This window comes from Salvelinus alpinus, chromosome 31 (genome assembly GCF_045679555.1).
Source record: "Salvelinus alpinus chromosome 31, SLU_Salpinus.1, whole genome shotgun sequence".
NCBI classification, from domain to species: domain Eukaryota; kingdom Metazoa; phylum Chordata; class Actinopteri; order Salmoniformes; family Salmonidae; genus Salvelinus; species Salvelinus alpinus.
Window position 1 is genome coordinate 23,584,522 of NC_092116.1, and position 27,778 is coordinate 23,612,299.

Below are 27,778 nucleotides of genomic sequence, written 5' to 3' on the forward strand. Positions count from 1 at the left end.
CGGAGAGCGATATCACACAGTCGTCCAGAACAGCTGGTGCTCTCATGCATGGTTCAGTGTTGCTTACCTCCAAGCATAGTTGTGTTAGTCAACATAGATTAGTCAGATGGAAAAGATATTCAGAGCCTTTTATTCAATGGCTTGGTAGGCTATCTTAGATTGTTGGCTGTTAAAGGCTCTCTATGATGAAAAGAGAACTATGAATGTTAGAGATCGCCTGCACAAATAAAAATACACCTTATGGAACAGCGGGGACTGTGAAGAGATACACACACACACACACACACACACACTCACAGGAACAGACACACGCACACACACGCTAGCACACGCACTCTACACACACACACATACATTGTAACATTGTTGTATGGTGGTATTATACATGTTGTATTGTAGTGGTGTAATATTGTTATATGATGTACTGTTTTTATCTTTTGTTTTATGTGTGATGTAAGCGCCTTAATGTGTTTGGATCCCAGGAATAGTAGCTGCTGCCTTGGCCTAACCCTAATACTTGGCAGCTAATGGGGATCCCTGATAAATACATCAAATTAAAATGCAAAAATAAATACTTTGTAAAGGGCTGACAAAATACTTTTTGTAGTTAGCTTATGTTTAGAGCTTCAACCTCAGGATAAGACTAAAATCATAAAATAAAAATGTGTACTTATCCCATCCCAAAACCCGCATAGAATGATGGTTTTAACATGCCTTTCAGTCCAACAATTATATAACCATCTGGTTGTGGAGACTGTAGTCAGGAAGGAGGGAAGGCAGCAGCCCAGATCTATGTGAGAAATGTGAGGGAGGAAAAAAAAGAGACTGACTGGGTCAGTCTGTAGCGCAACTTCACTTTATGCAACAGTGTAACCAACCTTCCATCTGAAGTACCATCTGAAGCATTCCACCGCATATACAAAACGTTGAGCTCTCAGCTCTCTATAAGAACTAGAGACTGAGATAAGCAGCTTACTTTGTGGCACACAGTGGCAGTGAATAATGTTTTGCCTACTCTTTTTTATCACTCTAAGACGATAGCATACCCGCTGAAGAAAACCAAATAGATCTATACACAGAATAAGTGTCACTAAAAATAAATCATTGTAGTTTGGACAACAGTTTCCTGTGTGCGCCTGCGCTATGATGGAATTAGCGTGGGGCTGTGCGGAGATGGCCAATCACATCACAGACGAGGTAGGCTACCGTAACCCACCAACCGGGCCTGCTGGGAGGCGCTTGGCTAGAGTGCAGCTTTGGGTGAGCTGGGACAGCTCAAGACCGCAAGGGCGACAGACCAACAATCAGGAAGTGTGACGAGCAGCAAGTTATCCGTGTCACTCTCGTCTCTTTTTCCCAGCAAGGTAAGAGTTATATTGACTGGCATTACTTGAATTAATTATCATATTACTGAGATTAAATAGTTGCTGTGATAGTACCTTTTCGTTTTGATACTATTTGGTGAATGCTTAAAAGCCCTCTGAGAGTCCCATGAAGGGGCAAGAGTACGGAGCTCGATAGAGCGACATAACGTCGCTTGACAGCGACGCTTGACAGCGATCCCATACACTTGTATGGGATCAATATCAAATGTATTGTGAACACACAGCATGCATTTTGTTTTCGTGTATCATGATCTGTACAGATAAGCACCAATCCACAAATGTAAATCACTTTCCACAAACACCTTTTGATTTGTATTTGTAAATCGATATATTGCATTAGACTTTTTTTTATAACTGCAGATATGCAGGTCATTTCCAAGGGCCTTAAGTAAAATGACTTCCATTAGCACAATTCAAATTGTGCCATTAGCACAATTAGAGTTATGAGGTAAAATGGTTTTTCTTTATCATTATTATAGTTAAGGAACCCGAGCAGCACATTCTCCCATAGAAAAACAAAAGTCATCAAGAATAACAACATTTATAAAACTATGAATATCTTGCCATCATTTCTTTACAAGTAGACAATGCCAAAATAAATGCAAAACTGTTTCTGGATGCTCAACACAACTACAGTTAATGTTAATGTATTTTTTCATTTTATTCAGGTAATGATTCGCAAGGTAATACTTATGGATCATTCTGAAAGAGACCTCTTTGATCTTGTTAACAAGCAGGTATTTGTGTGGTAATAACCAGACTTTTTCCTAATAGATATTATTGACAAATGTATTCCAGTAAGTTGTGACATAAGGAATGGATGCAATATCCCTTTGAAATAAATCACGTATAGATCTGTTGTTCTGAGGGAGCAAGGAGAAACATATTTCCTATTGGAGAGTCAACTGGATTAAGCGAGGGTAGGTCAAGAAGGTGAGGTCTGGTTACACCTCTAAACAACATGAGAGGTCCAGATGGAATAGCATTAAAGACTATGGCGAACTCTCTAGGTGTAACAGGGATATTGTAATGAGGTAAAAAATCCTCATATTGAGTAACAATCCTTCTGCATTAAAAAGTTGACTCACCAGCGGGATATGATTATTAAACCAGTTCTTAAAAAATAGACTTGTTTCTATACAAAATATCCTTATTGTTCCAAATGAAATACCTATGCGGGGGAAATGATGTTTATATATTAACAACTACGCTAATAATACTTGTCTATGAAAAGCAGATCATTTTGTAGGAATCTTATCAATATTATAGTTACAAAGTAACATCAAATTGAAGCCACTAAAATGGGAGAAGATGTAAGGAGGGATGCAATTCCAAATTGAAGTAAGATTCTGAAATGTTTAGCCCAATTTATCTTAAGTATTATTGAAAGTAGGAAAATCCCAAAAAATTGAGTCCACCATATTCATATGTATTCATAACGACAGATTTCCTAGTATAATGTGTACGGTTTTTCCAGATGAAGTTGAAAAGCATCTGGTCAACTGCTTTACCTATTTTGTTGTCAAGATGCAGGGACTGGGCTGCATAACTAAGTCTGGAGATACCTTCAGCTTTAGAAAGCAATACTCGACCTTTCAAGCATAAATCCCTCTGCAACCAATGGTTCAACTTCTTTTAGTTTTTTTCGATAATAGGTATGAAATTTAATGAGCATCTTATCTTTCCTGTTGACCCTTACACATGGTAATCCCAAGGTATGTTACCTTTTCCTTGACTGGAATATTGCATATAGTATATATGCAATAGGGTATCACACAGTCTTTAACAGCATACAATTTACACTTATTAAGGTGTAGGCAAAGACCAGATGCTTTGGGAAAAATATTTATCACGTCGACTGCTCTAGGAATCTGATCAGCATCTTTCAAAAAGAGGGTGGTGTCATCTGCAAGCTGACTTATGATAATATCTCTGTCAGCAATAGAGATCTCCTTTATATTGCTGGATTTAACAGAACATTTAAGAAGTTGGGTTGCAAGCAGGAAGAGGTAAGGCAAAATTGGGCAACCTTGCCTAATTCCTCTTTTCAAATCTAGTAGAAGTGCCATCCTTTAATTTAATGGAACTGTTCCCATTCATTATAAAGAGTTTCAATAGTACTACAAAATAATTCCCCAAAACCACATTTGTCAAGGGAGAGAAATAGAAACTCATGTTCCACTGTATTAAAGGATTCATAAAAGTCTAAGAAGACAATTGAACTACCTTGGAAGATTAGATCCGAATAGTCAATAGTCTCCTGTCCCTGACAATCTGTTCTTAGATCAGTGATAGGAAGCCTGTCTGACAAGGCACCCCTGTTCAAAGTATATCTGATGATGTCCTCAAGGGGCTGTGCCTTGTACCAATACCTTTTTAATACAACACATCTGTATTGTGCCCAAAGACAGGGGAATTAGTTTCCATTAATTACAGAACAAGCACAGTAACATACTTTTTTAATTGTCCTATAACTTGCTACCATGCTATTACCATGTTGGTCCCACTTTCGGTGCTATAATGTAAAGTTCTACGACAGTGCCAGTACTCTGCCCTCCTGGCCAGGTGTCCCGGATTTACGTTTACTATGTTACGTCTAGTCTATGAGACCAGGCATTTAGGCCAGGGTTCCCTTGAAAAATAGGTATTTTGACCTCACCTTTATCAGGACAACCTGGTCAAATAAAATAATAATAGTTATGTAAGTCACCCTTTATTTGAATAGGTCAATGGATCAAACTATGATATAAAACAGCTGTCTTTGTCCTAATAAAACTGTTACCAAGAATTTCTACTTCTTGGTTTTATGTCCATATAGATGACAGACGTGGAGCTGATGAAGAGGATGTTACGGGCGGTGCTGGCGGCCAATAAGAGCGGGCCCGGGGTGTCTTTGTCTCGCCTCCAGTCTGAATACAAGGCTCTGACTGGTGAACAGATCCCTCATAAACAGATGGGTCATGCCAGTCTGGACACCCTGCTGCACAGCATTCCCAGCGTGGTTCACATGGAGCGCAACCGTACTGGGGAGGTGAGGAGAGAGTGTACACACATACACATACAAACTCATGGATGGATGGATGCATGGATGGACGGATAGATGGATGGACGGATAGATGGGTGGGTGGGTGGGTGGATGGACGGACCGGGAGACAAACAGCATGAGGAGAAAACACACAAACACATAGACGGACGGACATGGACACACACACACACAACACATGTACACCAACACGCACATATATACACACACACACACCAACACTCACAGACACACAAACACGCACACGTACACACACACAGTCTTGTACAGCTAACCTTGTGGGGACTCAGATTTCAGTCCCATTCAAAATCTTATTTTCCCTAAACTTAACCCTAAACCTAACACTAACCCCTACTCTTACCCTAACCTAACCCTAGCATCTAACCCTAGCATCTAACCCTGAAACTAACCCTAGCTTCTGACCCTAACTCAAAATGTAATTCTAACACTAATTCTAACCTTAACCCTGAACCCCCTAGAAATATAACATTTGACCTCGTCAGGACTAACAAAATGTCCCCAGTTGGTCAAATTTTTGTTCGTTTACTATTAGTCCCCACAATTCGCTTACTGCACACATACACTCCAGTGGCTGGCTAAAGATAATGAAAGTATCAAAAGATGTCTCTATGAGACGTCAAAGTAATTAAAGCAATGATCCTGAACGATTAGCATCCTGCTGGTGTGAGATAATGAGTGTGCCCTGTGGTGTGTGTGTGTGCACGTCTGCGTGTCTCCTCTCGATCCTCTCCAGATGGTGTGTTTCGCCTCAGTCTCCAGCGAGACGGCCCACGTTGCCAAACTGGTGGCTCGACAGCGTACCTCCAAGAAGACTGGACGACCCCAAATGGTCAACTGTCAGATGAGGGTCAAACCGGCCGCCCCTCTCATCCTCAATGGTAGGGGGTATGTGTGTGTGTGTGTCTGTGTGTGTGTGTCTGTGTGGGGGGAGGTCTTTGTCTGACTGCCTAATCCATATTATTTTTCAATATGGAGTGGCTTCGGAGCTGACTTTTCTTGACCCCTCTTCCCCACAGCTAAAGGTCCCCACGCTTCTGCGCATGTGCGGGTTTCTACATAACAGAACCGAATACAATAGCAGTGTAACATTACTGGAAGACAAAAAACACCACCTCATTTCTTATGAGCATTTAGGATGATTGTGCGTGGCCAAAACGCAACAGTTCGTGCCACTAAGCAAAATATGTGCTTTGATTAAAATCAACACAGGTAGACTATGCTGCAGTTTGTTAACACCATCTACTTTAATTTACTCACTGTACATAATTTAAAACAACGCTGTAGGGTACCTCGACGCACCGCTGTAGGCTACCTTGACGCAACGCTGTAGGCTGCCTCGACGCACCGCTGTAGGCTACCTCGACGCAACGCTGTAGGCTACCTCGACGCAACGCTGTAGGCTACCTCGACGCAACGCTGTAGGCTACCTCGACGCAACGCTGTAGGCTACCTCGACGGAACGCTGTAGGCTACCTCGACGGAACGCTGTAGGCTACCTCGACGCAACGCTGTAGGCTACCTCGACGCAACGCTGTAGGCTACCTCGACGGAACGCTGTAGGCTACCTCGACGCAACGCTGTAGGCTACCTCGACGCAACGCTGTAGGCTACCTCGACGGAACGCTGTAGGCTACCTTGACGCAACGCTGTAGGCTACCTCGACGGAACGCTGTAGGCTACCTCGACGCAACGCTGTAGGCTACCTCGACGCAACGCTGTAGGCTACCTCGACGGAACGCTGTAGGCTACCTCGACGCAACGCTGTATAACTCAAGAAGCTCTAAATGCATATCCCCATGAGACTGATTGAGGTCCAAACGTGGACGTATCATTCACTATTGACTGGGAGACATGTGAAGGGAAGGAGACCACAAAAATGTGTGTGTAAAATAGAGGTAAAGAAACGTGCAGAATGTGATTCAGGATGCGGTGGGACAGGGTGGTTACCTACGGGGATCCGTAGCCTCAGCCTTTTCCATAGCCACCAAACCTACAGTGTAGAAAGGCATATTGGGTCTTATCTGAGCAGGGCAGCCTTGTGTGACTGTCTCTGTATATACCTGCTATTATATTAGCAGAGATCCAAGCCTTTTGAAACTGAGATTTCACCTCATACTGATTCCATTGAATGTTCCCTTTTGGAATGAAACTGGTGACGATGCAATTAACTTTTATCAAATTACACGGACACTTAAGCTTGATTGTAGAATAAGTCTGAACTCAACTACTTAAACACGTTTGGAATGGGACCGCACTGGGCACACGCTGGTTGAATCAACGTTGTTTCCACGTGGAACCAACGTGGATTAAACGTTGAATTGATTGACGTCTGTGCCCAGTGGGACAGCGATGTAGGACAATGTATGTACTGGATTTACAAGAGTATGCTGACAGGTTGAAAGTTAATGACATGGAAAGGTAGCTTGACTATTTCCTTATTAAGTTGTCAGTGTTCTGTGCATTCTTTCAGTATTCAATACATTCTTTCAGTATTCAGTACATTCTTTCAGTATTCAATACATTCTTTCAGTGTTCTGTACATTCTTTCAGTATTCAGTACATTCTTTCAGTATTCAATACATTCTTTCAGTGTTCTGTACATTCTTTCAGTGTTCTGTACATTCTTTCAGTGTTCTGTACATTCTTTCAGTGTTCTGTACATTCTTTCAGTGTTCAGTACATTCTTTCAGTATTCAGTACATTCTTTCAGGTGGTGTTGTTGTTCAGTAGTTTTACGTGCTGCTATGGCAGGTACATGTAGTGGCCTATTTTGCTCCTTGTTCCTCTGAGGGACCAGACTGTACCAGAGGTGGGCCTGGGGGTGAGAGAGATGAAGCAGAGAGAGGGAGGGGGAGGGATGACGCAGAGAGATAGAGATTGGGGAGGAAGAGGGAAATGAAGCAGAGAGAGAGGGGCAGGGAGAGCGAGAGGGGGGAGGGAGATGAAGAGAGAGAGAGGGGGAGAGAGATGACGCAGGGAGATGGAGATGAAGCAGGGAGGGAGGGAGGGAGGGAGGGAGGGAGGGAGGGAGGGAGGGAGGGAGGGAGGGAGGGAGGGAGGGAGGGAGGGGGATGAAGTAGAGAGAGAGAAGGGGAAGGTAGGGAGGGGGGAGAGAGAATAAGAAGGGGAGAGAGTGAGGGAGGGAAGCAGAGAGAGAGAGGGGGGGAGATGGAGAGAGAGGGGGGAGGGAGAGAGAGGACGCAGAGAGAGATGAGGGAAGAAGAGAGAGATGAAGCAGAGATAGAGGGGGGGAGAGATTAAGCAGAGAGAGGGGGTGGGGGAGGGAGGGAGAGATGAAGCAGAGAGGGGGAGAGAGAGAAGGGGGATGAAGTAGAGAGAAGGGGGAGGTAGGGAGGGGGAGAGAGGGAGGGAGGCAGGCAGAGAGAGAGAGAGAGAGAGAGGGAGGGGGAGAGAGAGGGAGGGAGGGAGGCAGGCAGAGAGAGAGAGAGAGCGAGAGAGAGGGAGGGGGAGAGAGAGGGAGGGAGGCAGGCAGGCAGAGAGAGAGAGAGAGCGAGAGAGAGGGAGGGAAGCAGAGAGAGCGGGAGAGCAGGAGACAGAGAAAGATAGAGCAAAGAAACTAATCGTAGCTGTGAACAGAGCATTTGGAAGCAAGAGGTAAGGTGCTGATTCGCATGCCAATGCAGCAGCCTCTGTCTCTTCCTGCCTCCTCTCTCTGTCGGTCTGTCTCTCTCTCTCTCTTTATTTCTATCTCTTCCTCTCTATCTTTCTCCCTCTCTCCCTTCACATCTCCTGAATGGAGGCTGATTACAGCTAGAAATATTGTGCCTTTCTGAAATCCAAAACCAGGAAACTCTGGGATGCTACTTCTGCTGTATCTGTCTCTGTCTCGCCACCTCCAGTGTCGCCTCGCCTAACCTCAGATGGCGCGTCACTAGACACTGTGTAACTGAGTTGCGTTGTGAGACAGACTGCCACATTCGGTAATTAGCTGAAGCTGAAGTATCTGTACAAGCAGTGGAATAAGGAGGCGACCTGGCTGCGGTGGAGGACTTGGTGAGTATTAGGTTCTGCAGAGGTGTGGAAGGGAGGATGAGAGGAGGAGGGAGGAGGAGACAGTCAGGCTTAGTGGTATGGTGTGGAGTAGTGTGGTGTGAAGTGGTGTTGTGTGGTGTGGAGTGTGACGTCATGACAGCTGGGATGGGCTGTAACATATCAGACAGAATCAGACAGGTCAGAGTTGCGTTGTGAGGCAGACTGCCACATTCGTGAGTATTAGGTTCTGCAGAGGTGTGGAAGGGAGGATTTTGTCTAACTGTGTTATTTTCTCCCCTTGCCAACTGACCTGTTGTAGATGATGGATGTGAAGGGCGTGCGTTTCTGAGTATGACGTGGAATGCTTTGCCTATTTGTGTGTGTTAGTTCTGTACATGTTTCTATGTGTGTATACAGCTGTGTATTTCTTATCATCCTGCCACCACCATCTTTGTCTCCTCCCTAGCCAAGCCCAGAACCTCCCTGAGACAGCCTGACCACAGGGGTGTGGGGCGAGGAGGAGGTGGGGGCGGCCGGGGATTGGGAGGCCAGCATGGAGACTTCAGACAGGGGAGGGACATGAGGAACACCCAATCAGAGGGAAAGAGCAATCAGAGCTCCAACCAGAACAAACCAATCAATCAGAACACCCCTGCTACCAGGAAGTCCTATGTGCCCTTTGAGAGGTGAGTGGTGATTAGTGGAAACCATAAACTAGACTGGCTAGACTGCACTAATCATTCCCTTATGACTGAAAGGAGTTCAATGGAGGAAGAACTTGTCAAAAATAAAGACAGACTGACGTTTTCTCGCTCTGCTGACCTAGTACTGTGAATAGCTATCCTCTGTTGGGGCTGTTTGAAATTCTGTCCTTGTAGAACGACTCTCTAGAAATGAAATAGTTAGAGTTTCTTACTCTGTTAAAGGTGGAATCTGCAGTTGGGGGAAATAGTGCCACTGGCCGCTCCACCACGGTTGTTATTGTTTCTGTTGCGGAGCTGAGGAGCGTTTCGCAGATTAGTGAAAAACATTTCAGCACATATTGTTCTCGTCTACCGTGCGTGCGATGATGTCAGAGGGAGAAAAACGGTTTGTTTTCAGTATCTTCTTTGTTGTTGTAATAACGCAAATGGATGTGGCTGTTTCACCATTAAGGATTCCAGCTTTAAGGAAATATCACTTTGAGTTGCAAGCATTGCCGTCGCTGCGGGGGGGGGGGGGGATTCTGTTCCATGCACTCTACAGATTAGCAGCCCAATGAATCAGCATGTCTGTAGTAGGACAGTCACTTTCATCTGACGTCTCAAATCAAATGCAAAGAGACACGCAGGCAGGCAGCATGCACACACGCACGCAAACACACGTACGTACGCACGCACACACACACACACACACACACACAGATATACATGGACACACACACTCACACACAGATATACACTCAAACACACACACAGATATTCACACACCCACAAACACACGCAGATACACACACACATGCACACACACAGATATACACTCAAACACACGCACAGATATACACACACCCACAAACACACACAGATACACACACACGCATACACACATGCCCACACACACACATCTGAGTGTATGTGAGGTCACTCACATTACAGCCAGGGTTGGAGAGCAACTGATTACATGTAATCTGATTATACAGTATATATATATTTTAAGTACCTGTAATCAGTTACGTTATCAGCTAAAATATTGTAATCAGATTCAGATATATTTTTTTTAACTAGATGATTACTTCTTGGATTCATTTTAAATTCAGAAAGGATGTTTGCGGAAAAAAAATACATTGACATCTTTCTGTTTTCTCAATGGCATTCAATTCAGCATGGAAGAAAGGTGCAAGTTTAAATTTGTTCCACCTGAGCGAGTCTGACTACAAGTCAGAGACCACTATGATGTCAGAGACCATTACGATGACACACCAAATGCGTTTTATGAATCCTTTTTTTATTCTTCTAATGCCTCATAAGGGGAAAGTAATTCAACATTAACTGAAAGTAATTAGATTACTGAATTTGGTTATACAAATGTAATGTTACTGCTAAAATAATTTGACAGGTAACTAGTAGCGGATTACATTTAGAAACTCACCTACCTACCCAACCCTGATTACAGACGGTCTCAAAAGTTTATCTGGCTTCCTGTTAACTGTTGGGGCAGAAAGTATTTAACAGTTACAGTTGAAGTCAGACGTTTACATACACCTTAGCCAAATACATTTAAACTCAGTTTTTCACAATTCCTGACATTCAATCCCAGTAAGAATTCCCTGTCTTAGGTCAGTTAGGATCACCTCTTTATTTTAATAATGTGAAATGGCAGAATAATAGTAGAGAATGATTTATTTCAGCTTTTATTTCTTTCATCACATTCCCAGTGGATCAGAAGTTAACATACACTGAATTAGTATTTGGTAGCATTTCCTTTAAATTGTTAAACTTGGGTCAAACGTTTCAGGTAGCCTTCAACAAGCTTCCCACAATAAGTTGCGTGAATTTTGGCCCATTCCTCCTGACAGAGCTGGTGTAACTGAGTCTGGTTTGTAGGCCTCCTTGCACACACATACTTTTTCAGTTCTGCACACATATTTTCTATAGGATTGAGGTCAGGGCTTTGTGATGGCCACTCCAAATACATTGACTTTGTTGTACTTAAGCCATTTTGCCACAACTTTGGAAGTATGCTTGGGGTCATTGTCCATTTGGAAGACCCATTTGTGACCAAGCTTTAACTTCCTGACTGATGCCTTGAGATGTTGCTTCAATATATCCACATCATTTTCCTCCCTCATGATGCCATCTATTTTGTGAAGTGCACCAGTCCCTCCTGCAGCAAAACACTCCAACATGATGCTGCCACCCCTGTGCTTCACGTTGGGATGGTGTTCTTCAGCTTCCAAGCCTCCCCCTTTTTCCTACAAACATAACGATGGTCATTATGGCCAAACAGTTCCATTTTTGTTTCATCAGACCAGAGGACATTTCTCCAAAAAGTATGATCTTTGTCCCCATGTGTAGTTGCAAACCGTAGTCTGGCTTTTTTATGGCGGTTTTGGAGCAGTGGCTTCTTCCTTGCTGGCCTTTCAGGTTATGTCGATATAGGACTTGTTTTACTGTGGATATAGATACTTTTGTACCTGTTTCCTCCAGCATCTTCACAAGGTCCTTTGCTGCTGTTCTGGGATTGATTTGCATTTGTCACACCAAAGTACGTTCACCTTCCTGTGCGTTATGACGGCTGCGTAGTTCCATGGTGTTTATACTTGCATACTATTGTTTGTACAGATGAACGTGGTACCTTCAGGCGTTTGGAAATTTCTCCCAAGGATGAACCAGACTTGTGGAGGCCTACAATTTTTTTTCTGAGGTCTTGGCTGATTTCTTTTGATTTTCCAACGATGTCAAGCAAAGAGGCACTGAGTTTGAAGGTAGGCCTTGAAATATATCAACAGGTACACCTCCAATTGACTCAAGTGATGTCAATTAGCCTATCAGAAGCTTCTAAAGCCATGACTTTCATTTTCTGGAATTTTCCAAGCTGTTTAAAGGCACACTTAGTTTATGTAAACTTCTGACACACTGGAATTGTGAGACAGTGAATTACAAGTGAAATAATCTGTCTGTAAACAAATGTTGGAAGAATTACTTGTGTCATGTACAAAGTAGATGTCCTATCTGACTTGTCAAACTATAGTTTGTTAACTAGAAATTCTCCAACCTAAGTGTATGTAAAGACTCCAACCTAAGTGTATGTAAACTTCAGACTTCAACTGTATATGTAGCTATCCATCCTAGTTTACAATATATAATATTTAAATGTAGATTCCAGTGTTATGTACAGTGGGCCCAGGAGTTTTCCTGTGTGCTGACCACAACCTCACCTGACCTGACCAGGGGAAAGAAACTCCTAGGCTATGATTTATGGACGGGAGTTTTTCCTGGTCATTCAACATGGTTATGAAAACTCCTATAAACTCATATATCCACCTGCATTGCTTGCTGTTTGGGGTTTTAGGCTGTGTTTCTGTACAGCACTTTGATATATCAGCTGATGTAAGAAGGGCTATATAAATACATTTGATTTGATAAAGTACAGTCATTTGTTAAAGTAGAGGTACGTGTGAAAGTAAAACCATTGTTGATATACAATAAAAGACAGATAACGGGAAATCCAATGAGAGATGGCTGATCTTGCTCTGTTTTGAAGATTTGGCACACATTGCATTTCTTAGAGACCGTTTTTAGAGACAGGTGGGACTTTTTTGCACTAAATACATATTGGCTCATCATATATACTGTAGTTTCCCGAACCAATCTCTAAGGATTTAGAAAGGCAAGCACATGCCATTCCGGTGCACATTCAAGTGCTATCCACCCTCGGGTTTTTACTTTTCAGCGGGAGCTTGTTGATCGGCATCTCACAGCCCTCGATGAACCAATGTTTTGGATGCAATCATCAGCAAAACGACCAGTTAAATACAATTTCGATACACCATCGCACAACTGGTTGAAGTCAAGAGGGGTTTCTTTTCCATTAGGGCTCCCAAATACGAACGGAACAATTGACAGCACGCACATCGCCATAAAAGCACCAAATCAAAACGAGTTCAACTATATGAACTGAAAAGGCTTCCACTCATAATGTGCAGGTGATAGGTTATGTGACGCGGGAAAGACTATAGTGGCCAGGTGGAATGCACCACTCGTTCATTCTGCAGAACAGCAATGTTGGCCTATACACCTACAGGAGGGAGCTGTTGAGGATGGATGGCTTATTGGTGAGTGTTGCCTACTCATTTGAAGTAAATTTGCCATTGCTAAAGCTACTTGAATTGTCCTAATGGTCCTCTCTTTGTAGCAATGTTTACTGGTCAAGCCACAACTGAGCGAGCCAAATAAAACCTTTTGGCTGTACTCAATCTCTGACACTAGCACCTCTTATTCAGTCTCAGAGAAGTATTTTTTTCCAAGTTCTATTTGGTTGTGCTTTGTATTTTATGGTACTGCGTTGTATATTCCCCACTGGCTTTAAAGGGAGGATTTTTGACCCTATGTGGTTAATTAGGGGCGTTTCGAAATGCAAACAGCCAAGGTCGTGCACGATCACTGAAGCTAATAACAATTGGTATTTATCAATGGTTATCTACTACCGGTGTGAGTATGATGCTCGTAGGTTTGTTTGATAAATCATACTTTTATTATGCGTACGAACATTCTAAGTTCCGTTCGCAAGTAGTATTTTAGAATAATTTCTATGCAATAATGATAAATGAGGACCCGGGCCCACAATTATCTATGTCTGGGGATTTCAGGCCTGTTTCGGGTGCTGTTCTGCCTAGCGACTCTGTTGTATAAGCGTGATCTATTCAGAATGTTATGCTCCCATTGTCTAAGGTAATTCTGGGATGGAGAAGATCCCTTCAGAGAGAATTATGGGTAGTAAGTAGAAGGGGAGAAGGCTCACTCACCCATTGAATTGAATGGGGATGACTGTTCGAGGAATTATTCCATTTCTATGAGGATATCTCAGGCCTCTACACTCTAGCACAGGCCTAATGTTTATGGTGTGTGAACATGGTACAGTAGAGTACAGCAGTCTCATCTAACACTGACTGAGTTGACTGATATTGCTGGCTTCTTCCGCCTGAGTCTTTTTTTGGTGAGAAATGGGGACACAAACTGCCATTATGTATCCAACCAGGAAACTAAACAAAAAGGAAATGAATGCAAGTCCTTGTGTTATTCCTCCATTGTCCGCCATTGGTTCAGAAGTGTCTGTTTTGTCTGATTGTGAGGAATTCTTAGTCAGGTGAACAGAAGGACTTGAGTTCCTGTATGTTGTTATGATCACACCACGTCTCGTTAATCATAAGGCATACCCCCCCACCCCTCTTCTTACCAGAAAGATGCTTGTTTCTGTCGGCGCGATGCGTGAAGAAACCAGCTGGCTGTACCGACTCCGATAGCGTGTCTCGAGTGAGCCATGTTTCCGTGAAGCAAAGAACGTTACAGTCTCTTATGTCTCTCTGGAGTGCTACCCTTGCTCGGATTTCATCAACCTTGTTGTCAAGAGACTGGACATTGGCGAGTAGTATGCTCGGGAGCGGTGCGCGATGTGGAGCCTGACCAGAAGACCGCTTCGTCTGCCCCTTAGACTCTCTGTCATTTGAAGGATACAGTAGAAATGGTTCTAAGTCAACACTCTCTCTCTCTCTTCTTGTTGTGTGTTTTAGGTCAGACAAAAGGATGACCCTGCCGTCACTGTTCCAGAAGGAAGTGTACACTCATTTCTCCAGGAACACCCAGAGCAACTGTACGTGGGACACTGACACACACACACACACACACACACACACACACACACACACACACACACACACACACACACACACACACACACACACACACACACACACACACACACACACACACACACACACACACACACACACACACACACACACACACACACACACACACACACACACACACAAATGCCCAGCAGAGCAACAGTATGTAGGACCGTTTAAGGACTACAATAGACTGACTGTCCCAGATCAGGGGTTTTATCGGTTGCTGTTTTCATCTGGGGTGTAGTTCCTCACAGAGAGATCAGTCTTTACATCAGAAGTAAAACAGCTGTGTAAATGACTGTTTCAAGAGATGACTGACCCCTCTGGTTCCAGTCCTTCACATTACTGTCTTTGAATACAGCCTGTCTCAAAGCAAAAATCACATTACAGGCTAGAGATTAGCATTAGGCTGCTAACTCATGACTTAATTCTCGGTAATAAGAGACAGGTCTAGGAAAGCAGACCGTTTTTAGTGTTACCCCGAGGCACCAAAAGTCTCTTGCAATGTAACACAGAGATTTTCTCTGGGCCCTAGACTATAGCTGCCTTGTCAGGACAGACTCCTGGACTTATATATTCCATATGATCCCAAAAACTGTGCAATAACACGTCTATACCTGTATTATTTCATACAAATCGTGCCTAACCAATTTCACCTAAAATGTCCCCCTCTTTCCTCTTCCAGCTTCTACAAACTTCAAAGAAAATGCTGTCTCTGGGAAGCCCATGCCACATCACTACCCCAAGGACTACAACCCCTCACCCGGGGGGAACTACAACCCCCAGAAGGTGCAAGGGCGTATCAGAGAGGTGCTGAACAAGTACAGTAATGGTTTCTGGGTGTCCAAGCTGCCTCAGCTCTACAGAGAACTGTACAAACAGGACCTGCCTAGTGAAGCAATCAAAGACTTGGAGCACTGGACACACATCTGCACCGTACATACCATACTTGTATTGTATTTATACTGCTGTACAGTATTAAATAACACTGTTGAAATATCACTATCTTGGTAAGACCTGGAGCACTGAACACACATCTGCGCAGAATGTACAGATGTAGGAACCTAATTTGACCACCCTATTGCAGGAGAACTTTCCTGCAATGTAGGACATTAAAACTTGTAGTGTATTTGAGGTTTAAAAAGGCTTCTGAAGTTTGTAATTTCCACTTTGAAATTTCAGACTTGATATATCTTTACAAAAAATGTACCAACCCCTACAAAAATGTCCATTAATTATAATCCACATAATAATTCACATTTCCTGTTGCTGCAGGATTATTTTGATGTAGCAAACTAGCTCAAATTATGATCCTGTATATATTAAATACTTTATTTCAGTTTATTTTAAAAGCTGTATGAATAATGTATAGCTTATTAAACAGAACATTGTTTGAGTGTAATACTGATATTGTACATAGCGTTTTATTTTCTAGCCAAACATTTTCTATGTTTACATGGAGTTCAGTAATACCGTCATAAGCATCCCTCATCTGGTTCGCAAGAGCAAAAATATTTGCACCTTATACCCGTTGTAACAGTTGATACTCTCGAAGTCAAATAGCCTGTAAGTCCCCACAACTGCATAACGTATGGTGTGAAGTATTTTAATATTATGTGATTTATAATGGCAGTATTATCCTTTTGTGTGTTTTAGATCTGGGCATATATGTATCAAACGTGCTGATTTAGGATCTGTTTTGACTATTAGATCACAATGAATAAGGTTACATGAACAGGAAAGACCTGATCCTAGATCAGCACTCCTACTCTGAGATGCTTGATACATACTGTATGGCCACTGGTTGTTCTAGACTCTGTTTATCTGAAGAATATGTCCTCCTGTTCCAGGTAGAGAAACCATGCAGCAGCAACCCCAATGAGTTACTCCTCTACCCGGCTAAGGAACCAACACAGACCGCATCCCCTGTCCCTACCAGAGTCCAATACCCCACCTCCACCGCCTTCACCCCAACCATGGACATCAAGCCCCAGTCAAAGCCCCCTACCACCCCCTCTACCACTACCATGAGCCCCCTCCCACTCACCACCCCCTCTTCCTCCCCTAGTCCTCCAGCCTCCCCCTCCACCCTCTCTCCCGACCTCAGACAAAAACTGGGAGAGCTTCTAGTCAAATACAGCAATGGTCTATGGGCCCACGCCTTACCCAAACTCTACTTGGACATGTACAAAACCAAACTCCCCGAACACATCCTGGAGAATCTCTCGCTGCTCTCCGACTTCTGCACCATCGAATACCCCATGCCGGACAACCCCAAACGGGCCATTCTGTACAAGAGGACCAGGGAGGAGGAGAACCGCAACAGGAGGGAGTCAGTGGAGGAGTGCAGGGCCAGAGAGGAGGTGGGGAGGAGGCTCAGTACCCAGACTGTACCTCCTCTTCTCATCCCCCGAGAGGAGTACCCCTCTGTGTTGGTGGGGGAGGCTGCTAATACCAACGGAGTCATACTCCGGTAAGAACCAGTGGGATGGGCATGGGAGTCGTTTGGTTGTGGTGCAGTAAGAATATGCCCTCAGTGCTGTTTAACTAAGCCTTACCTGGATGAATAGAAAGAAATGAAAGATTCTCCTCTCGCTCTCTTCTTACCCCCCTCAAATCAAATTATATTTGTCACATGCGCCAAATACAACAGGTGTAGACCTTCCCGTGAAATGCTTCCTTACCCTCCCCTCTCTCCCTGTGTATCCTCCATCCAGGTACATAGGAGAGGGTTACTCCCAAGCCCAGGAGGCTCTGGAGGACAAGATGAGAGAATTCTACTGTTGCCAGGACAACAACACCCGTACTGGTGACAAGAAAAGTGGTACACCCCTGCTCTCCCTAACCTCAGGTCAGCTGGCTGCCGTCAGGACGGAGGAGGATGAGGAGGTACTACGAGCACAAGTCACAGAGGTCATGGCTGACAAGGTCAAGGTGAGTTCAAAGGTCAATTGGTTGAAACTTCGAAATGAATAAAGATACAATGATTTCTATATTGTAGGGTATATGTTATATTATGTTATATAATATATTATAATATATATTATATTATACTATGGTGCCATGTTAATGGTTTAAGGATAGGAGGAGAGTTTAGGGTTTGACATTTTAGAAAATGAATCACTTCTCTCCACTTTTTTTCACTGTTTTTTGCGAATCTGTAGGTTTACTATGTGGATCACGGGTTTTCAGAAGTCATCAGCAAGGCCAAAGTGTTTGAGCTGCATGAGAAGTTTTTTAACCTGCCTTTCCAGGCCACCAAGTGTCAATTGGCTGGTGAGTTTTGATCACAATCTTAGACAGTGAATTATATATATATTTTTTAAATCACAAAGTTACAGAAGGCTTGTTGATTTGTATACAATAGTGTTGCAGTCAGATGTTTGGATTCAGTTTCTTCTTCTTAATGAAGTGTCTGTTTTCCTACCTAGGTCTGGAGCCTTTCTACCAGGAGCCTGCTGTCCTGAAGAAGCTTGAGTCCATGGCCAGCGGCAAGATCCTGTTGGCTGAGATCCTAGAGAGAGGGCAGACCCCATTGGTGGTCCTGTACGACACGTCGCAGGATGATGATGTCAACATCAACGCTGCATGTATCAAAGCCCTGCAGGACAAGACTCTGGCCAGCCCCCTAAAGGTGAGTTACTGTCATAGGAGGGGATGATGATGTCAACATCAACGCTGTATGTATCAAAGCCCTGCAGGACAAGACCACCATACAGGTGGGTTACTGTCATAGGAGAGGAGAGTACCACTGTCAGTGGGTCGAAGACGTTCTTGAGCATCTTTCATCAGTATTGTATTAATCCCTGTTTTTCAGTCCATAGTATTTGAATCTGAGTGGAATGGGATCATGTCTAACCCAGCCATGGTTCTCTCTCTCCCCCTGTAGGTGAACAGTGCCTATATGAACGTGGCTGTGAGAAGTGTGTGTTCAGACGGGACCATCTACTGCCAGCTCCCGTCTCGAGGTCTGGCCAAACTCACTGAGATCCTGGAGAAGGCTGAGGCATACTTCCACTCACAGGTACCCGTGTGTCTGTGTGACTGTGTGTGTGTGCGTGTGAGAGCTTCTGTCTGTCTCGTCCTCTGAGGAGGCTGCTGAGAGCCAGACACAGTTGAGATTAAGGAACATAATCTGGGGTTAAGACACAGGCTACTTAGTTCATCTCATCACATGACACTGGAACTGACTGTCATTGACCCAGTGGCAACATAGTACCTACCGTAGTCCCCAGTTATCATTCACTAAGATGGTGTTCAGGTTTGTTCAGATGCACAAAATACAGACTCTCATATATATATATATATATATATATATATATATATATATATATATATATACCAGGCTACATAATATTGCATATACAGTGTATTCAGAGGGTATTCAGACCCCTTGACTTTTCCACATGTTACGTTACAGCCTTAATCTAAAATTGGTAAAAATAAAAACTCATCAATCTACATACAATATATTAACCTTGACCTGAGATGTTCTGCTTCAACAGTCTGAGTCAACGTAGATCTCATGTTTTTTTTTTTGCCTGTGTCTGTCTCACGTTGATGACATAATCCTGTCCTATACTGATAACATAATCTCTTCTGTGTGGCAGGTGACGTCAGAGTTCCTGGTATCCAGACCGTTCTGTGGGAAAGGCTGTCTGGCGCGCTACAAAGGCAAATGGTCTCGCGTGGAGGTGAGATGGATTCTATTGCCTATACAGTCAATAGTTTGTGGCAGTGATAGATACTGCATGTCTCAGCTACCGTTCTGCCTAAAGGTCATACCATCTAGCTTCAGTTTGACCCACAATGAAGAGGTGGAGGAGAAGGTGACTTACCTGGATGGAAGTTAACTAGCTCAATTCTACACCAAATATTGTACAAAATGTCTACAGATGGAGGATCTTAATTTGACCAGTATTGCCATGTCAAAATAATCCTGCAGCAACAGGATTTGAACGTTTAGTCAAATCAAATCAATCAAATGTATTTATATAGCCCTTCTTACATCAGCTGATATATCAAAGTGCTCTACAGAAACCATAATCCATAATGTTGCTTGGTCTGTGGTTAGGCTATTAGCTGGCCAAAATTAAGCTACATGAAAAGTGCAATACTTTTAATATAACTGTGTGTTAGTGTGGGTTTTCAGTGAATGTATGTAAATCATCAAGCTCCTGCGGTGCAGAAGAATTCTCAGCAACATAAGAGTGATCAAATTAAGATCCCACATCTGTAGCACACAATGCTAGCACATCCTAGACAACCAGGTCATATGTTATGTTATGTTATGTTATTATCTTTCACCCTCCCTTTCACCCTCCCTCATTCCCCTGTTTCTCCTATAGATCACTAACCTACATGGTAGTCGTGTGTTGGACATCCTCTTCACAGACCTGGGGGTGCAGGCCTCAGTGGAGGTGATTGAGCTGAGGGAAGTCCCACCTCCTTTCCTACGGGACCTGATTTCCATCCCACCACAGGTCAGAACATGGATGGATGGATGGATGGATGGAGGGATGTTGTGTGTGTGGGGGGTCTGTGTATAGGTAATGTAGTCAGTCCTGCTAGGCGTTGAAGTGTTGCCTGGGTAATGTAGTCTGACGTGCAGTAGTCTCTCTCTAGGTGGTGAAGTGTTGTCTGGCTGACCTGACTGTGAGTGGTGTGGGCTCCTGGACTCCAGACGCTGTTCAGTGGTTCCGAGACGCCGTGCTCAACTCCACAGACTGCAGCGTGAAGGTAATGTTTTACACCTCTTTTTCCTCAGTGTGATTGACTAGGCTTTGCATAGAACTCATCTTTTTTGTGAGTTTGTGACAACTTCCAATATCCATTCTGAGAATGTATCAACCCACACACATACTGTATACTCACACTGAGATACAAATGCATACAGATACTCCTGTGTATGTCACCATCGTAAACATAAAGCGGAATTCTTCTTAACATTGAGATTTTATATTACTGTTTTATATCTTTACTGTTTTACAGTGCATTCGCACAGAATTCAGACCCATTGACCTTTTCCACATTTTGTTACATTGCAGCTTTATTCTAAAGTTGATGAAATAGTTGTTTTTCCTCATCAATCTACTCACAATACCCCATAATGACAAAGCAAAAACAAGTTTAGACATTTTTGCACATTTATGAAACATAAAAAAACAATAATTTTTACATAAGTATTCAGACCCTTTACTTAGTACATTGTTGAAGCACCTTTGGCAGTGTCTTAGCCTCGAGTCTTCTTGGGTATGACGCTACAAGATTGGCACACCTGTATTTGGGGAGTTTCTTCCATTCTTCTTTGCAGATCCTCTCAAGCTCTGTCAGGTTGGATGGGGAACTTTGCTACACAGCTATTTTCAGGTCTCTCCAGAGATATTCGATCGGGTTCAAGTCCGGACTCTGGCTGGGTCACTCAAGGACATTCAGAGACTTCTCTCAAAGCCACTCCTGTGTTGTCTTTGCTGTGTGCTTAGGGTTGTTGTCCTGTTGGAAGGTGAACCTTTGCCCCAGTCTGAGGTCCTGAGCACTCTGAAGCAGGTTTTGATCAAGGATCTCTCTGTGCCACGTTTCCTCCAGACGTGACTCTTGGCATTCAGGCTAAAGAATTCAATCTTGGTTTCATCAGACCAGAGAATCTTGTTTCTCATGGTCTGAGAGTCCTTTAGGTGCCTTTTGGCAAACTCCAAGCAGGCTGTCATGTGCCTTTTACTGAGCAGTGTCTTCCAACTGGCCACTACCATAAAGGCCTGATTGGTGTAGTGCTGCAGAGATGGTTGCCCTTCTGGAAGGTTCTCCCATCACCACAGAGGAACTCTGTAGCTCTCTCAGAGTGACCATCGGGTTCTCAGTTTGGCCGGGCGGCCAGCTCTAGGAAGAGTCTTGGTGGTTCCAAACTTCTTCCATTTTAAAGATGAGGAGGCCACTGTTCTTGGGGACCTTCAAAGCTGCAGCAATGTTTTAGCACACTTCCTCAGATCTGTGCCTCGACACAATCCTGTCTCGGAGCTCTACGGACAATTCCTTCAACCTCATGGCTTGGTTTTTGCTCTGACATGCACTGTCAACTGTGGGACCTTATATAGACAGGTGTTTGCCTTTCCAAATCATGTCCAATCAATTGAATTTACCACAGGTGGACTCCAATCAAGTTGTTGAAACATCTCAAGGATGATCAATGAAACAGGATGCATTTGAGCTCAATTTCAAGTCTCATAGCAAAGGGTCTGGATACTTATTTAAATAAGGTATTTCTGTTTTTTGTCATTGTGCGGTATTGTGTGTAGATTGCTGAATAACAAAATAAATATTTAATCAAGGGGTCTGAATACTTTCCGAATGCACTGTATATTACTGTTTTATATCTTTGCATCTTTACTGTTTTATATCTTTGTTTTATGTCATTATATCCTCTTAGTATGAATATACAGTTTTTATATCTTTCGAGATTGAAAGTAGTGTTAGGTTTAAGCTCTTTGTGTATGAGAAGTGTAATTATCTAGTGGTAGACTGTAAGAATGTGTATTCCCAATAACTCCAGGTGCTGTCTGATAAGAAGCACAGAAGAGCATGATATGTACAGAAGAGCATGATATGTACAGAAGAGCATGATATGTACAGAAGAGCATGGATAAATCCTGGATGATGGAAAAGTACTGAAGTACATCTTAGTGGAAGGGAGGGGTTGAGGGCTCAGAGTAGAAATGGACACTCCACTGTATTGAATGTGTGTATTCAGCTGGTACATCTTTGCTGAGTTAACATTGGAAACGTCACTCTGAGATTGGGCTGTTTTGTATGATAAATATGTTTATTGTGTATTGAAATATTGGGCTTCTTATCCACTCCCCGACCTCTCTCCACAGATCGCCAAGCTGGATGAGACCAAGCGCAGTGTAGCCCATGTCTACCTGTTCCCCGACAAGAACTTCCAGGACCCCGCGAGGAGTCTCAACCGCCAGATGGCTGCCTCGGATCTCTTCAAACACAGAGGGGACCACTGGTAGGGCTGGGAGTCCATTTCAACAAGTCAGTTCCTGAATCCTACACAGTGTGGAATCTCCTGCCGTTGTGCGAACTCCGCTTTCTTGTGGGGTTGGGGTTAGGAAAAATACACTTGAGTGGCTCTTTGACAATAGTATATATTTCATCTTCTCTTATCACAGCCCTTCCAAGACCTCCACCTGTACCTCCACTGCCACCCTTACCTCTACCCCCAAGACCTCCACAACCACCACCACACCCAGCTCCAACGGGACCAAGCCCCAGCTGAGATGTGCCCGCTCGGAACCAAGGCCGACGGGGGGTACAAGCACCCCTCCGGGGACTCCCCCACCTCCCTCATCCACCACACCTATCAAGCTACCCTTGCTGCTGGAACTACCACCTGCAGGTCAGTACCATACAGTGCACTCGGAAAGTATTCAGACCCCTTGACTTTTTCCACAATTTGTTACGTTACAACCTTATTTTAAAATAGATTAAAAACAATTGATCAATTTACACACAATACCCCATAATGACAAATTGAATATTTTTTAAAATAAAAAACAGAAATTCCTTGTTTACATTAGTATTCAGACCCTTTGCTATGAGTATTGAAACTGAGCATCCATCATTCTTAAATGGAAGAAGTTTGGAACCACTAAGACTCTTTCTAGAGCTGGCCTCATGGCCAAACTGAGCAGTCGGGGGAGAAGAGCCTTGGTCAGGAACCCGATGATCACTCTGATAGAGCTCCAGAGTTCCTCTGTGGATATGGTAGAATCTTCCAGAAGGACAACCATCTCTGCAGCACTCCACCAATCAGGCCTTTATAGTAGAATGGCCAGACGAAGCCACTCTTTAGTAAAAGGCAGCCCGCTTGGAGTTTGCCAAAAGGCGCCTAAAGACACTCACACCATGAGAAAAAGATTCTCTGGTCTGAAACCAAGATTGAAGTCTTTTTGGCCTGAATGCCAAGCCTCACGTCTGGAGGAAACCTGGCACCATCTCTACGTTGGAGTATGGTGGTTTGCAGCATTCATGCTGTGGGGGTGTTTTTCAGTGGCAGGGACTGGGAGACTAGTCAGGATCGAGGAAAAGATGAATGGAGCAAAGTACAGAGATCCTTGATGAAAACCTGCTCTAGAGCGCTCACCTTCCAACAGGGTTCACCTTTCAACAGGACAACGACCCTAAGCACACAGCCAAGACAACACAGGAGTCGCTTCGAGACAAGTCTCTGAATGTCCTTGAGTGGCCCAGCCAGAGCTCGGACTTGAACCCGATCGAACATCTTTAGAGAGACCTTAAAATAGCTGTGCAACGACGTTCCCCATCTAACCTGGCTCTCACGGGCGTGCGCCTGACTGAGCTCATGGCATTCTGCCAGACACCTGATTGAAACGGCTCTTATTCTCTCCCCCTTCACAGTAGAAGCCTGAAACAAGGTTCTAAAGACTGATGACATCTAGTGGAAGCCTTAGGAAGTGCAATCGGACCAAATTCCCACTGTATATTGGATAGGCAAAGACTTGAAAACTTACAAACCTCAGATTTCCCACTTCCTGGTTGGATTTTTTCTCAGGTTTTGCCTGCCATATGAGTTCTGTTATACTCACAGACATCATTCAAACAGTTTTAGAAACGTCAGTGTTTTCTATCCAAATCTACTAATAATATGCTTATCTTAGCTTCTGGGCCTGAGTAGCAGGCAGTTTACTCTGGGCACCTTATTCATCCAAGCTACTCAATACTACCCCTCATCCATAAGACGTTAACAGCATTTTCACATAGGTGTTCCTTTTGTCCAGGTGGGAAAGGGCAGTGCGGCGTGGGATTGAGATTACGTCACCTGTGGATCTGTTGTGGCGGTATGCGAATTGGAGTGGGTCTAGGGTTTCCGGGATGATGGTGTTGATGTGAGCCATGACCAGCCTTTCAAAGCACTTCATAGCTACTGACGTGAGTGCTACGGGGCGGTAGTCATTTAGGCAGGTTACCTTCGGATTCTGGGGCACAGGGACTATGGTGGTCTGCTTGAAACATGTGGGTATTACAGACTTGGTCAGGGAGAGATTGAAAATGTCAGTGAAGACACTTGCCAGATGGTCCACGCGTGCTCTGAGTACATGCCCTGGTAATCTGTCTGGCTTTGCCTGTTTGATGGTTCGTCTAAAGGAATAGCGGGACTTCTTATAAGCATCCGGATTAGTGTCACGCTCCTTGAAAGCGACAGGATCTAGCCTTTATTTCGGTGCAGATGTTGCCTGTAATCCATTGCTTCTGGTTGAGATATGTACGTACGGTCACTGTAGGGATGAAGTCGTCAATGCACTTATTGATGAAGCCGGTGACTGAGGTGGTGTACTCCTCAATGCCATTGGATGAATCACGGAACATATTCCAGTCTGTGCTAGCAAAACTGTCCTGGAGAGTAGCATCCGCGTCATCTTACCACTTCCGTATTGAGTGAGTCACTGGTTCTTCCTGCTTTAGTTTTTGCTTGTATGCAGGAATCAGGAGGATATAATTATGGTCAGACTTGCCAAATGGATGGTGAGGGAGAGCTTTGTAAGTGTCTCTTTGTGTGGAGAAAAGGTGGTCTTGAATTTTCAAGACCTGGTTGCACATGTGACATGCTGGTAGAAATGAGGTAAAACAGATTTGTTTGTCTCTATTAAAGCCCCGGCCACTAGGAGTGCCGCTTCTGGGTGAGCATTTTGTTGTTTGCTTATGGCCTAATAGAGTCGGTTGAGTGCGCTCTTAGTGCCAGCATCGGTCTGTGGTGCTAAATATACGGATACGAATAATATAGTGTGTTCTACAGCTTATCATGAGGTACTCTACCTCAGCCGAGCAATACCTCGAGACTTCTTTAATATTATACATTGTGCACCAGCAGTTATTGACAAATAGACACACACCCCGCCCCTCGTCTTACCAGACGTAGCTGCTCTGTCCTGCCGATGCACGGAAAACCCAGCCAGCTCTATATTATCCGCGTCGTCGCTCAGCCACGACTCGGTGACGCACAAAATATTTGTTTTTAATGTCCCGTTGGTAGGATAGTCTCGACCGTAGATCGTTGAGTTTGTTTTCCAGTGATTGCATGTTCGCCAATAGAACCGATGGTAATGGTGATTTACTCACTCGCCTACACATCCTAACAAGGCGTCCCGACCTTCTCCCTCTGTATCTCCGCCTTTTCTTCACGCAAACTGTTTTCCGCAAAGCAGTATATCCTTCCCGTCGGGCTCATTAAAGAAAAAATCTTTGTCCAGTTCGAGGTGAGTAATCGCTGTTCTATTGTCCAGAAGCTCTTTTCGGTCTTAAGAGACAGTAGCAGCAACTTAATGTATAAAATAAGTTACAAACAATGCGAGGGGGGGGGGGGGAAAGAAAATAGCACAGTTGGTTAGGAGCCCATGAAACGGCAGCCACTACTCCGGCGCCATTATTATTATTATTACATAGTTCACTATGTAGGGAATATTTTAGAACAGACACCATGTCAGCACCTTTGAGAATTCCCTACTGTCCACATATACAGCGAGTTCCCAAATTATTGGCACCCTTGATTAAAGATGAGCAAAAAAAAAAGTTGCAATCATTTGGGATCTGACTGTATCTACAAATGCATTGTTTTATACAATATTTTAACATTTGATCAGTTACCTGACCAAGTTTTCCTGACCAAGATGGCCAATATTTAATCATGTTGCTAGGATGCCAAAGTCAATTCTAGTGTTCTATAGGTAATTATATGGTCCAAACTCTCTCTAAATCTGTCTCTGCTGCAGGTCATAACATGGATATCTATGTGTCGGTGGCGTGTCATCCGGGCCACTTCGTAGTGCAACCTTGGAGAGATATGTACAAGCTGGTGGTTCTGATGGAAGAGATGATCCTGTACTATAATAAAACAGAGGAGAAGCCTCTCAAAGGGGAGAAGAACCAGATATATGCTGCCAAAGTAGAGAACAAGTAAGTATGTTGGTAGTGGATGGGAGCGGGTGGCATTTTTTTGGGGGGGGGTTAATGTGTCTTGGGAGTGTGTTGGGCCACTGTAGCCCGGGAGTGTCTTGGGCCACTGTAGCCCGGGAGTGTGTATGAGGGATTTGGGTACGTCTTCTAGTAAGATAGTCTGACTGCATTCATTAACAGTGTACTAAATTGGGCACCCAGGCTAAGGATGAACTTGAATTAACAAACCTCTTGATTGAATTAACTTGATTAATTGACCTCTCTGTGCCCTCCCAGTTGGCACCGTGTGCTGGTGAAGGGGGTGTTGACCAACGGTCTGATGTCGGTCTATGAACTGGACTATGGTAAACATGAGCTGGTCAGCGGCACACAGCTCCGCCCCCTCATACAGGAGTTCCGACAGCTACCATTCCAGGGCATCACCGCACAACTCGCAGGTAACTAAGGAGAGTTGCCCCAGGCAACCATATAGCTTAGACTTCGGAATGCACCCAGACTGCAAAAGAATCAGCAACAAGTGGTTCTTCTGATCTGCACATATTGGAAAAAGAGTTACGTCCCTTATATGGCTGTGTTGTTGTTGTTGTTGTGAACAAATACCTCTGGAAGCATCTCTACATGTGTCACATGGTCCTTGAGCTTGTTAATGTCTAGATAAGTCCATTAGTTATGAGCATACAGATTGTTTGAGTAGGGAGTCCTCTGGTGGCCAGGATAGGAACTGAACTGAGAAATGACTTCAGTGTGAGTTATGAGTTTAGAGCAGGGGTGTCACACATATGGGCCGGATCCGGCCCACGAGGGGGAACTGTTTTGTTGTTTTTGGTGGACGGGGGAACTAATTTAAATGGATTAAAACCACATTTAAACTGTGTAGAAAGGATAATGGACTTATATTTAAACCGTTATTATACCTCCCTAATTATCACCGAAATTAAACCTAGACTGTCAGGGAGCATAGAAAATTCCCAAAAT

At 43.9% G+C, this 27,778-nt stretch overlaps 1 protein-coding gene across 3 annotated transcripts in view; it reads left to right on the forward strand.

The window, feature by feature from the left end:
- Positions 1 to 27,778, forward strand: part of LOC139561802 (tudor domain-containing protein 7B-like) — a 37,621-nt gene that overhangs the window by 6,320 nt on the left and 3,523 nt on the right. Inside the window, exons 2-18 of one of the 3 annotated variants that reach the window (XM_071379094.1) lie at positions 4,204 to 4,416; positions 5,183 to 5,327; positions 8,909 to 9,128; positions 14,711 to 14,790; positions 15,516 to 15,766; positions 16,681 to 17,303; positions 17,548 to 17,764; positions 17,995 to 18,106; positions 18,262 to 18,464; positions 18,720 to 18,854; positions 19,441 to 19,524; positions 20,179 to 20,313; positions 20,456 to 20,569; positions 22,702 to 22,838; positions 23,002 to 23,228; positions 26,620 to 26,803; positions 27,080 to 27,240. In XM_071379094.1, the coding sequence (XP_071235195.1) occupies positions 4,204 to 4,416; positions 5,183 to 5,327; positions 8,909 to 9,128; positions 14,711 to 14,790; positions 15,516 to 15,766; positions 16,681 to 17,303; positions 17,548 to 17,764; positions 17,995 to 18,106; positions 18,262 to 18,464; positions 18,720 to 18,854; positions 19,441 to 19,524; positions 20,179 to 20,313; positions 20,456 to 20,569; positions 22,702 to 22,838; positions 23,002 to 23,228; positions 26,620 to 26,803; positions 27,080 to 27,240 (3,241 nt within the window). Of the gene's footprint in view, positions 1 to 4,203; positions 4,417 to 5,182; positions 5,328 to 7,943; positions 8,464 to 8,908; positions 9,129 to 14,710; positions 14,791 to 15,515; positions 15,767 to 16,680; positions 17,304 to 17,547; positions 17,765 to 17,994; positions 18,107 to 18,261; positions 18,465 to 18,719; positions 18,855 to 19,440; positions 19,525 to 20,178; positions 20,314 to 20,455; positions 20,570 to 22,701; positions 22,839 to 23,001; positions 23,229 to 26,619; positions 26,804 to 27,079; positions 27,241 to 27,778 lie in introns of those variants that run through there. The other 2 variants (XM_071379092.1, XM_071379093.1) reach the window with 2 other exon arrangements.